The sequence below is a fragment of the Rhipicephalus sanguineus genome, chromosome 7, assembly GCF_013339695.2.
Source record: "Rhipicephalus sanguineus isolate Rsan-2018 chromosome 7, BIME_Rsan_1.4, whole genome shotgun sequence".
Lineage (NCBI taxonomy): Eukaryota > Metazoa > Arthropoda > Arachnida > Ixodida > Ixodidae > Rhipicephalus > Rhipicephalus sanguineus.
This window is the reverse complement of record NC_051182.1, coordinates 97,263,982-97,277,054: the sequence shown is the minus strand read 5'-3', so window position 1 is coordinate 97,277,054 and position 13,073 is coordinate 97,263,982. Positions and strand designations below refer to the sequence as shown.

The 13,073-nt window shown below is 50.5% G+C and overlaps 1 protein-coding gene across 1 annotated transcript in view; it reads right to left on the bottom strand.

The window, feature by feature from the left end:
• Positions 1–12,846, bottom strand: part of LOC119399626 (sodium/iodide cotransporter) — a 68,776-nt gene extending 55,930 nt beyond the window's left edge. The window contains exons 1-2 of the mRNA XM_049417797.1: positions 12,577–12,846; positions 6,819–6,884 (exon numbers count right to left, since the gene is read on the bottom strand). Of these exons, the coding sequence (XP_049273754.1) occupies positions 6,819–6,884; positions 12,577–12,837 (327 nt within the window). The 5' untranslated portion in view covers positions 12,838–12,846. The remainder of the gene's footprint in view (positions 1–6,818; positions 6,885–12,576) is intronic.
• Positions 12,847–13,073: the final 227 nt, after the last annotated feature.

Below are 13,073 nucleotides of genomic sequence, written 5' to 3'. Positions count from 1 at the left end.
GTCTGCGGGTGGTAAGCAGTAGTTTTGCGGTGAACAGCACGGCACTCTTTTAGAATGGCTTCGACGACTTCCGACAAGAAGACACGGCCTCGATCGCTGAGAAGCTCCTGGGGTGGACCGTGACGCAGCATGAATCGGTGTAGCAGGAAGGAGGCAACATCGCGCGCTGTAGCCGCTGGGAGAGCGGCGGTTTCGGCGTATCGCGTAAGGTGGTCAACAGCGACGATGGCCCAGCGGTTACCAGCCGATGTCAGAGGAAGTGGTCCGTACAAGTCGATGCCCACGCGCCCGAACGGACGGTTCGGGCAAGGTAATGGTTGTAGACCGGCGGGTGACACGTGCGTTGAAGGTTTTCGGCGTTGGCAATCGAGGCAGGAGCGAACGAACTTCTGCACGTAGCGGTACATCCCTCGCCAGAAGTATCGTTGTCGAATGCGGTGGTAAGTTTTTGATACCCCAGAGTGCGCGCATTGTGGATCAGAGTGGAAAGACTCGCATATTTCAGAACGCAGACTGCGGGGTATCACAAGTAGCCACTGGCGGCCGTCGGCGTTGTAATTGCGTCGGTGCAGTAGGTCGTCACGAATGGTGAAATGGTGGGCTTGACGACGCAATGCGCGTGTGATTGGTGTTGCCGACGGATCAGTGAGCAAGTCTATCAGCGAGGCGATCCATTTATCCTTGCGTTGTTCGGTAGCGATGGTGTGAACGTCGATGGAAGAAACAACATTGGTAGGTACCGAGCAGGGGGCATCGTTGTCAGGCAAGGGGGAGCGCGAGAGGGCGTCGGCGTCAGCATGCTGGCGTCCGTTGCGGTACAGCACGCGAATATCGTAGTCCTGTAGGCGAAGTGCCCAGCGGGCGAGGCGGCCTGAGGGATCCTTCAATGACGACAACCAGCATAGTGCATGATGGTCGGTGATGACATCAAATGGGCGGCCATATAAATAGGGTCGGAACTTTGTAAGGGCCCATATGATCGCCAGGCATTCCTTTTCGGTGACGGTGTAATTGGTCTCGGCTTTAGTAAGCGTACGACTTGCATATGCCACGACATATTCAGGGAATCCTGGTTTGCGCTGCGCAAGGACAGCGCCAAGGCCAACACCGCTGGCGTCTGTGTGTACCTCTGTAGGGGCCGTAGGGTCGTAGTGGCGTAGTATGGGAGGCGACGTCAACAAACGACGGAGCTTTGCGAAAGCGTCGTCGCACTCCGACGACCACGAATGGAGGGGCCCGTTACTTCCGAGGAGCTTCGTCAGCGGTGATATGATAGTCGCAAAGTTTCGAATGAAGCGCCGAAAGTAGGAACACAGTCCTACGAAACTGCGCAGTTCTTTGACGGACGTAGGTTTCGGGAACTCGGTCACGGCCCGAAGTTTGGCTGGATCAGGGAGAATTCCGTCCTTGGACACGACGTAGCCGAGTATTGTCAGCTGCCGTGCTGCAAATCGGCACTTCTTTAAATTCAGTTGCAGACCAGCGTCGCTCAAACGCGTCAACACATGCCGGAGGCGTTGAAGATGCGTGGAGAAGTCTGGGGCGAAAACGACGACGTCGTCGAGGTAGCACAAGCACGTGTGCCATTTCAGGTTGCGCAGAACAGTATCCATCATGCGCTCGAAGGTGGCGGGCGCATTACACAGCCCAAACGGCATGACGTTGAATTCGTACAAGCCGTCGGGCGTGACAAAGGCGGTCTTCGGTCGAGCGTCATCAGCCATAGGTACCTGCCAGTACCCTGAGCGCAAATCGATAGACGAAAAGAATTCGGCTCCTTGTAGGCTGTCAATCGCGTCGTCGATTCGCGGCAGCGGATAAACGTCCTTGCGAGTGATCTTATTGAGTCGTCGGTAGTCCACACAGAACCGCACAGAACCGTCCTTCTTCGCAACAAGTACGACAGGAGACGCCCAGGGGCTGTTAGATGGTCGAATAACATCGCGTCGAAGCATGTCGGCGACTTGCTCGTTGATTACGCGGCGTTCTGTGGGAGATACGCGATATGGACGTTGCCGCAGTGGTGGTTGGGCGCCAGTGTCGATGCGATGCGTAACGATGGACGTGCGGCCGAGAGAAGTTTGAGCAATATCGAAAGAAGCGCGAAATTCTTCCAAGAGGTCTAGAAGCTGGGAACGCTGGACCGGCGTAAGGTTGTCAGCAATGGAAGAAGCAAATACATCAGCGGGCGATGAATCAGACGTGGTAACAGAACTGAGCGTGCCGGAACTGGGGCAGTGCGTGCCATCTGGTTCGTCCATAACTTGTGCGTCTTCGAGGGGTTCCACGCTGCCGAGACATTCTCCTCGCACCAACGTAACACTGTACGGAGATGGGTTGATAACAAAAATTGACGTGCTGCCCTGAGTGACTTGCACGGTTGCGAAGGGCACCAGCAAGCCTTTCCTCGTGCAAACACGGTCGGATGGCGAGAGGAGGGCGACGGTGTCGGAGAGACTGGCGCAGTAGACGGACACGGCCGTTGACGAGTATGCAGGCAGTTTGGTGTCGTCTTTGACGAGTACCTTGCTCACAGACGATGGACTGTCAGCCGGCGTCAGGTCAGAGAATGGTGAGAGCTCTATTTCGGCGGGTGCGCAATGAATCACGGCGTCGTGGTGGGAGAGAAAATCCCATCCTAGGATGACGTCGTGAGAGCATGCTGGAATTATAATCAATTCGACGGCGTACAGAGCACCCTTAATCATGACGCGGGCTGTGCACACCGCTGTAGGGTGAATACTTTGGGCGCTTGCTGTACGGAGGGAGAGCCCGGGAAGTGGCGTCGTCACTTTTCGCAGTAGTCGGCTAAGTTTGGCGTCAATAACGGATACGGCGGCTCCAGTGTCAATAAGGGCAGATGCGCGCACACCGTCCACAAACACGTCTAACACGTTTGATGGGCTTCGCTGAGGGCTTTCGCAGTTCGATAGCGTCGCAGCCCTTGCCTCGTGGACTGCGACGACTAGTTTTCCTGGTCACGTGTGACCGGCCGTGGCCGCATCGGTGACAGTGATCGGCGTCGTGGTGACGGCGAACGGTGGGTAGATGGAGCTGGGCGAGACGACGGTGACATAGGCGGCGGTGAATCGTAATACGGGGCGGCTTGACTGGCTGGGGATGGCTGAGGCTACACGAGGCGGCTGCACGCGATTGCAATAGCGGGCGACATGACCGGCGCAACCACACGCGAAGCAGATCGGGCGGTTGTCAGAAGTGCGCCATCGGTTCGCCGGGGTAGGTCCCATCCATGGAGCAGGACGCGGTGGACGAGGCGTCTGCTGATACGACTGCATGATGGGCTGCATCGGTGGCCTAGGTATGGCGTCGGCAAACGCAGCCGGCCCACTCGCTTCGAAGGCTTGAGGTCTGGCGACGGCTTCGGCGTAAGTAAGTGGGGCAGCCACAGGAATCGCTTGGGGTGGCCTGGCTACAACCTGCGCGTAACTGAGCGGCGCAGGTGCCCGAGGGGGCTGGTGGTATTCCGGCATGACCTCCGCGATTTCCTGCTGAATAGCGCGGCGTAAGGGAGCCAGCAGCGTGGTCGACGGCTGTTCAACATGCTGCGGGTGAGGGAAGGCCAGTAGGGAGAACTGGCGGGCAATTTCCTCGCGCACGAATGACTTGATCTCGGCGAGCAAGGCGGACTGATCAGAAATGGCCGACAAGCCTGCGAGATCGGCGTCGCGTGATGGAGGTCGACGGGTCAGCAGTCGCTGCCGGCGCAGCTCCTCGTAGCTTTGGCAGAGCGTAATCACCTCGGCCACAGTACGAGGGTTCTTGGCGAGCAGCATAGTGAAGGCATCGTCGTCGATGCCTTTCAGAACGTGGCGGATCTTGTCAGACTCAGGCATGGCCGCGTCAGCCTTCTTGCACAAGTCCAGGACGTCTTCAATGTAGCTCGTAAAGGACTCACCGGTCTGCTGAGCTCGTTCACGTAAACGTTGTTCGGCTTGCAGTTTACGAACGGCAGGGCGGCCAAACACATCGATGATGGCGGTCTTGAAAGCAGACCACGTGGGGAACTCGGTGGTGTGGTTGTTGTACCACAGGCCCGCCACACCCGCGAGGTAGAAAACCAAGTTGCTGAGTTTGCCTGCCTCGTCCCATTTGTTTGGTACGCTCACACGCTCGTATATCGCAAGCCAGTCCTCAACATCGGTCCCATCCGCGCCGGTGAAGATAGGAGGGTCGCGGATGCGGGGGACACCGGGGCATGCGGTCGTTGTGGAAGGAGACGTTTGCTGGGCAGCGTCTTGAGGCATGGTAGTTGGTAGGGTACGGGATCTCAGCTCCAGGGGCATCGAATAGGAGCACAGCACTCTCCACCAATTTGTTGAGGCGTTTATTGGACGGTAGTCGGCGACGATATGCAATGGCGACAGTCAAGGCACAAACACGGACTCAAGAGCGCGAGCGCGAAGAGCCAAAGGCGACGACCCACTAGAAGGCTGTAGAGAGCGCAACCGATTACTCAATAAAGGCTTCGCTACAATATATATATATATATATATATATGGTTACGGGAACCGGCGGACAACTACCCCACTGCCATTGTGATCTATTAAGAGCTTTCGCTGTAAAAGTGAAATGAGAACAAAAATATTCAGAAACGGATGGGCTGTGATCGCGGGCCCCCTGCGTGGCAATCGAGTATTCTGCCACAGAGCCACGCTGATGCTTGACACTCATTTGCAAAGAGACCCTCCACAGGCGTCATGTTGGGCAAGGAATCGCGTTAACATGTGTAATAAAGCGTGGCAGACGAGTAAAATAATAACCAGGCGTCACACAATGCTAATTGCGCTACGAGTGTGTTTCAAAGCTTCCCACCCAGTACAAAGTGCTCAACCATAATTATTCATCTTCATCAGCCACATGCAGCGTTAACAAAGTGCACATAATGCCTTACAGATGTGTAGAGGGTACCTCGCTTTTCCGCAGGGAGACAATGGCATAGTGGGTGCTTCCCTACTTCACAAAAATTATGATTTGTGGCGTAGTGGATATCTTGCATCGGTACTTGGATTAGTTTCCCCAGGAGAGATTAAAGCAGGCCGCTCTTCCAGCTTTCGCTGTGACCATGCTGCGCCCACCGCGCAGGCCTGCCGTTTTTTTTTTTTCTTGCGCGCGATAGCGGTTACGGACACCGGCGGCGGACAACCACGGCACTTGTGATCTCATGACAGCGTTCGCTGTAAGATACCCTATGCCGAATTGTGCTTTTACGCCTCTCCGATCTTCGCTACTTCGTCCAAACCATTGCCAGAATGCCCATCCTCTGCTCAAAGCGCGGGAGATTTAAAAAATTGGCCGCGTATCTGCGTGCTTCGCTGCAAATGTTGTCTAAAGACGATAGAAGAGGGCGCTGCGTGAGATGTGGACGCCATCTGGCAATACGTCGTGAAACATGAGTGCGGTGTTGCGGGCTGGTAGTCTCGGCGCAGCGTCAGGCGAAGACCGCCGGTGACCAACGCGACCGGCGGGGACGCCGGCCAGCCCGAACACGCGGTTTGGCGCGATGCGCCGAAGGAGAAGAAACGTCCACACTCAACGAGTACTCTCCACAAACTCTCTTACTTACACGTCGCCTGGGTAAAACAAGAATGCCAGAACGGCGCCCCCTGTCATTCGTACAATGCAATACTGAACCGAAACCGAAACACAACATGAGCTTGTGCAGAGGGCACGGAGGAAGACAAGTTTCCGCGCAGTAGCATTTTCAACGCAGCTTAAGAAACTAGAGTTTTTAAAATTGCGTATCTATGTATTTTCTATTAAAGGAACACACCACATAATACTTACCTAATGATGTTGCGCCTCAGATATGCGTAATATTTACTTTTTGATCGACAATGTTCACAAGTATGAACAGCCGTACCAGTTCAAGATGGGTGGGCGGTAAGCAAGTGGTTCAACTTTGCCCGGGTCGCTGAACCGAGTGACGTGCCGACAAACAGAAAGACAGACAGACCAAAATTTCTGCGTTTAAGTTCCCCAAGAAAGACTATCGTCTTTAATAGTTACGACCATGCTATAGTATGCGGCGCAATATTCTGAGGCACATGTGACACACCTGCTCGCTTCCCGCCGGGTGTGGGACAGGCATCCACGTACAAATTGTTTTATTGCAGCGCAGGGTCGATGCTTTGTCGTAGAAGTAAAAACAAAAAAGAACATGGATCAGGATAAGGGCATGCTTTTATTAAGTGTACCAGGACACGCGTCTGTCGTTGGTTAGACTGTTTCAAAACAGGTGGTTACGTACGATTATATATATAGAGAGAGAGAGAGAGAAAGCTCTTTAACGAAAAACAGAGTTTTCTGCCGGCGTACCTAAAGGCGCCTACAACATGTAGGAGTCATTGACAGACCGCTAGTTAGCAACATTGAGCTCTGTCACGCAAAAGCGGTTTAGGCTATGCTGCTCCAGTCACACATGCATGGGCCACGCACAAGCACCTACAGAAACGGGCAAGTTATGTTGGCTTGAACAGCGCAGTCGGCGCCACTACCACCGCTGCGGCTGCCTAAGTCACTGAGGATGTATACATGTTGGTATATTTAGAACATCCTTGCTTCGCTTCTTATAGAGACGAGGAAATGGGCACAAAACGGATATGTATTATGTGTCCGTTATTATGAGAGGTTCCAAGATATGTGTCCCAGGATATGTATTTCGGGTGCGTTATTATGAGGGGTTATTTCGACCGTGTGGTGCGCTTGAAGACTGACCAATGAGCACTCGCCTGAGTCAGAACACGTTCCTGTACACGACAGTTAGAGCCAACACTTAGTGCACTTGACACGGTACTTACGCTTAGCACGAAGTAAATCAAAGATGATGCGAGCCCAACGCTGTTCCCATAGCGCATGCGGAGATACTGAAAAGGAAAGAACAAAGTAATGTTCAAAGATCGGGCAGCGTGTTTTTTTTTTCCTTGTTTTTTTTTATGACGCAGGATTTCAGATACAATACGCGAACAATAAGCTTTCCCAACCGTATTAAAGATTTGAAAGTGCAATGCTGAAGGCACTTTACAAAATACTCTGCATCTTATGTATCAGATACGCTTTATGCGCAAGGTAATTAGGAACTGGAATGACGCGTATGCTATTAATCTATTCCTTAAAGGGACACTAAAGACAAATATTAAGTCGACGTTGATTGCTGAAATAGCGGTCCAGAAACCTCGTAGCGCTGCTTTTGTGCCAAGGAAGTGCTTATTTTGAAATAAAATCACGTTTTTAGTGGTCCGCATCGCGTTAGCGCGCTTCAAATCTCCCGCCTGAAAATACGACTCTCATACGTCACTGCTGCCGTGCCCAACGTTGCCCGCTTTTACTGCGCGGCCGCCGACACTAGTAGCAGCCGAGCGGAAGTAGTGGGACCCACAGTAGCAACAACGGCGCTGCGGCAAAGACGCTCGGATGGGCACATTGAAAGCCGTCACCAAGTTGCGGTTGGTCTCGTAATCCTCAGTACGAAAGTGCAGCGAGCACACACGCAGACTGTTTAGCACACTGGCGCAATGGCATGACACTAAGCCACTTCGAGCGTAAGGGTTCATTCCGCGGCACCCAGTGAAAAGACACACCGGTTTCCTTGCTGCAGCACTGGCGTTGTGCACCATTCGGGCATCCGGCAATATCACACGCATGCGGCATTTTGTCGAACTTTCTGTCAGAGCGACTTTCACGAGCGCGCAAAACACGCACGGCAGTACGCGATCCCGAAACTACCACTGAGACGGGCGAGGCACAGTTCGGCGAAAACGGAACCTTTGAACCACGCGCGCCGTTCCCCATGGCAACGCCAAGGAGGTTTTGTTTTCCATGAATCAAGCGGAAACGAACAAACAGCATTTTATTACGTCTTTTGATGCTCGGAATGTTCTTTTTTTACTGCTGCTAGTTTGATTACTAGTGATTTATTGTAGGCCGACTTCCCTACGTCATCGGGATCACTTCGAAAATGTCCCACTCGTGGCGCTCATCATGTGATACATTTAGCTTAATTTCTCGGTAAGTAGGGCACTGCTGTTGATAATATTGCCGTTTTAGAAGTTGTCATACATTGGGCTTTCACTCTGACATAAATTGTTATTTGCCTTTAGTGTCCCTTTAAGTACAACCATCGGAGCGCAGCCACATGGGTAGAAACCACAAGAAGAAACGCCCAAGTCCCTTCAGTTACGAAATTAACCAACAACAATTAGCGTCCGCAGACGTTACAGGCCACATCAAGTGGCGGCAGTGCTGTCGTGTCTGAGTGTTTGGATCCATCCCACCGCTGCAACCAGTTGTTGCGACCGGTATTTAGATCCGTCCCTCCTCGGCAACCAGGTTGTTGCTACGATAGGGCAGCGTCGTACCCGGACTCCGTTTGGTAGCGTAGTCGAGTCTCCGGGTTGAGGAACTGATGCTAGCAAGATGGGAAAACAATAACAAGTTTACTGGCACTTTTCGTACACTCAATTACATCGTGACAAGGTCAGAACTCAGTGACGAGCGAATTGGATCAGCCTGTTACCGAGGACTCAAAGCTCCATTTCTCACTTAGCACCGTCGTTTTAACCCCTCAGCTGGCTCCTCCTTCTTGATGACTACCAATCACACACACGACCCCACCCACCATGGCACAGTTCATTTCACTGTCGCTGAGGGGTCGTAGCACTCTTCAAACAGCATGGGTCAGGCGGTCGACGGCACGCTTGTGGGGGAAGCAAGGCGACAGGTTCCTCAGGCTTGTTCCTAGGACTCTTCCCCGAAGGGCAGAAAAGGGTCTGCGGCGACTCCTGTCAAAACATACAGGTCAGGTCGTTTCGGCAGCACACCAAGCCAAGCCCAGGTGGCCCATTGTCTCCGGCTTTGCCGTCCCCGAGTTTGAGGTCGAGAGTCTTCCTTTGTCGGTCGTTTCGCGTATCGAGTCCGTTTCTGCGATGGATGCAGGTGTTCTAGCAGTGTGAGAACGCATCGCCCGTCCATTCTCATGGTCATCGCGTCGCCACCGACTGCCACTTATAACAGTGCTTACATTTCCCTCCTTCCCCTTTCATTTCATAGAGTGAACACTTTGCTCAGTGCAGGAAAGCAGGCGCCCATGGTCCTGATCTCGCTAGCTTTTCGTTTCTTCTACATGAACAGCTTTAGATGCCAGGCGATTATGGCAAACCAAATTAACATTTCCCCGTATCCCGCGTTAGAGGCGGACGCTATAACCACTCGACCAACGCTGTGGTAATAACTTGACATGGTTGTCAAATACGTCATGAAATCCTTTTCCCCCGTCACGCGTGGCACACACCAGCACATCACGTCAATTAGACGAGAGGAAAAAATAACGTTTGTTAAATTTCGCGATTTTATTGCGGGCATCACTCAAGCAGACAAACGCTCACAAACCTGCTGCAATGACCCTCAGCAACCACCACGCGGTACCTATCGCAAATAAATATAATGCTTCAGCTGTTGTGGTGGAAGTTGCGTAACATTGCGCAACTTGCGCTTGTCTAAAGTCAACAGTGGTGGCAGTGTAGGCTATCTCTGGTTATAGCAATGCAATAATTATTATGTATGTTCAAGTACGAATCCGCAAGCCATAGTCTAATATTCCTCGGTCCCGCAGGAATAAGTTAGCGAACGCGTCTGCTTGTCATGTGCACATCAGCGCACTGCAACATGAATTGCTCATCGATGAAACTGACGTGACGTCGGACAAAAGCAGTTTTTCTTTACACGTCACAATTCAGTCCTGGACAACGGAGCCCACCCACCTCCGGGTGATATAGGGTATCACTCGGAATATTGTTTCGAAAACGAATGTTTCTATCTCACTCTACTCTGTGCGCTTTTTAGGAATATGGTTTACCGTTAATGCTCTGTTTATTTGAAAGCCGGAATTTTAGTGGTTTTTGGCACATATTGTACCGGTTAGCAACCGTAAGCCTGGAGGAATAATCGATGTTTTCTACACTGTAGCTTCTATCCTACTGTTTGCATTCAGTATGCCATCAATGAGCATTACGCTTTTATTCCAATAAAATTAGGAAAAGTCTCGTTTGTCTAAGTTTTTCATAAGTTTACGGCCATCTACGAAGCATCTTGCAACATCGTTGGCTTACTAGCTGCCTAGCTAAAAACACTAAGAAAGCCTCGCTGTTTATTAACAGCAGCATTTACTAGCTTCTGGCTAGCAAAGAGATCCCGCGAAAGAAGTAAAGTACGTTCTAAACTAGTAAATGCTTACATCTACTAAATGTTCACTAACATTATTTTTAAGAGTGTTAAGACGATATCGGCGCTGAGACGATGTCAGCTAAATCCACCGCCATCTGCCTATGAACTCACTGACGGGATCATCCATACTTTGTGCAGCAGGAAATACCTTGCGGTTCACGAGACTTTGCCAACGTTCGTGGCAGTCCTGTAACTTTTGCAAACAATGAGGAGCGAGGAACTGTGCCGCTAACGTCGACGCGCTTCACAGCGGCCGTTGCAATCACAGCATAGTGCGCCAGTGAATTTCTGCTTTGATAAAACAGCATCGCAAGAGCATATATATATATATATATATATATATATATATATATATATATATATATATATATATATATATATATATAGTGGGAAGACATTTTCTGGCTTACCCTGAAGAACTATTTGCAAATCAACATACGAAAATAATTGGTACTTTAGTAACTCACGTTGCGGTCGCTAAACCGGTGGGATATACATATATATCCGCAATTTGTCCAAGTTTTATTGCACATGCTTAGCTCGTGTCGCCTCTATGTCGAAATTCACTGAATCTGATTTTTCCCTCATGCTAACATGAGCGTGCTTTCTCATGTTTTTAATTACGATTTATTCAGCACATACGAGTAACACAAACGAAAAGCTTTTTTTCTTTACCCAAACAGGGCTAGCATGCACGGTAAATTGAAATGAAATACTTAAATTGGAGCTCCGGATAGAGTTTTATGCCGTGTTCAGCGATGGTACGCGCCGCGGATTCGGGCACAACGACGGTATACTAATAGAGCACGCAGCTCGAAGTATTTCGAAGTACTGCGCTGCCACGCAGTACTTCACGAAGTGCTTCACTAAGCTCGAAATATGCGCGGATCGTGTGTTGAGATCGGTCTATTGCACTGTGCAGTCATGCGAGACGTGCTTGAGCGCGGGCAGTACAGCAAGTGGAAGAGACTGCTTTGTGCGTGTGTTCGTACCTCTTTAACGTAAAGATATGTTCTGACAATGAGACCAAAATAGAAATCCTTCTCGTATATAGCAACTCTCCGCATGACACCATGACCAGTGCTTGGTTCACGTGAGCGCACGGCACCACCTGCTCGAGAGCGCTACAGGCGAGGCAAGCGGTACTTCACCTGCAGTTGCTGTTGCCTGCACTTGTTGCAACCATTCAACCAAAACATGTGCTCTGGCAGCCTCGATGTAAACATTCCAAATATGAACATGTGTTTACACCTTCGCCGCTGGCAGTCGCAGAATTATCGTCATAATTCATTTTTGCGCCTAACACAGCTGGAAACTTAATTCGGAGAATTTATTTCTGTAAGCTTCGAATGGTGTAGTAGACGCTTTCGTGCAACGCAAACGGCCATACAACACACAAATCATCCTTTGTAGTACAGGTGCAGAAGCAAGTGCGCAGAAACCACTTTTATTTTGGGCGTCGATGACCCAGATTACATCGTAGTGGTATCGCTTTTGCGACATGAAAAAGCTGAATGAGGGGGATGATTTATCCGCCTTCGTATAACTGAGAAAACGAGGCAACAAAGAAAATTATGTGTTCCAGAAAAACACTACGGCCTTCTTCGAGTCTGTAGAATTACCTGAAGGAACCAGCAAAACGATATGTTACAGCAAGCATAGCAAGATTATGAGTTAGTCCATGGCCGCCACTTAATGAAATAACGTTTTAATCGAGAACTGTACGGAAGAGCTGATAACTAATTAATATGTGGGGTTTAACGTCCCAGAACCACGATATGATTATGAGAGACGCCGTAGTGGAGGACTCCGGAAATTTCGACCACCCGGGGTTCTTTAACGCGCACCTAAGTCTAAGCACACGGGCCTCAAACATTTGCGCTTCCATCGAAAATGCAGCCGCCGCGGCCGGGATTCGATCCCGTGACCTTCAGGTCAGCAGTCGAGCGCCATAACCACTAGACCACCGTGGCGGGGCAGAGCTGATAACAATGAATCGGTATGTTAAGCCTATTATTAGACGATGTTGCCTGCCAAAAGTGGCTCTTATACAAAATTACTTTTGTGAATTCCATCCTTATTATTTTGCCATTACATTGGTATAGTAATATTTGTTGGGATTTTACTTCCCAAAACCACAATATAATTATGAGGGACGCCATGGAGGAGGGCACCGGAAATTTCGACTACGAGATCTTTAACGTGCAGAATAATCGAAGTACACGGGTCTCAAGCATTCTTGCCTCCATTTTTTTTATTAGAATCTATTGTACTGGAACCTTTAAACCACTGCTGCAGCTAGAAAATATCAAGAAAATCGGGGCGTTGTTACCTCACCTCGAATATGGAAGTGACCTTCAACTCGTACAGCACAGGCAGGAATAAGTACGTCACGATGAGTCCCACTGGTATAAAGACAGGTATGGCCCAAAGGGTATGGAAGCCGTGGTGGTAGTAATGAGCCACGAAAGCAATGATGCCCGCAGCCGTGATGCTTGATGCCAGCATGGACAAGGCTAGAGGAAGAGCCCGTATGCTTCGGCTTCCCAGGAACGCCTCGTCTCTGCTTTTCTGCGCGCCTCTTCTACGCAGAGACATGTACAGGCCAGTTCCTGCAGGAAGGTCGTGGATTACCGACTGTATCACGGTGAGACCATCAGGCGGTGAAGCCACAGGTGGTGTGAAAAGGCATGTGTAAAACTTGGAAAAGTGCTTCTTCAGGAAATAATGATAGGGCGGATCTTCACAGAAGCCGACATCTTTTTTTTTTTTGCTTTGTAAAATTAACGGAGCATTTCCCCAGCACTTATTACACACTTCCAGGGGCGTATCCA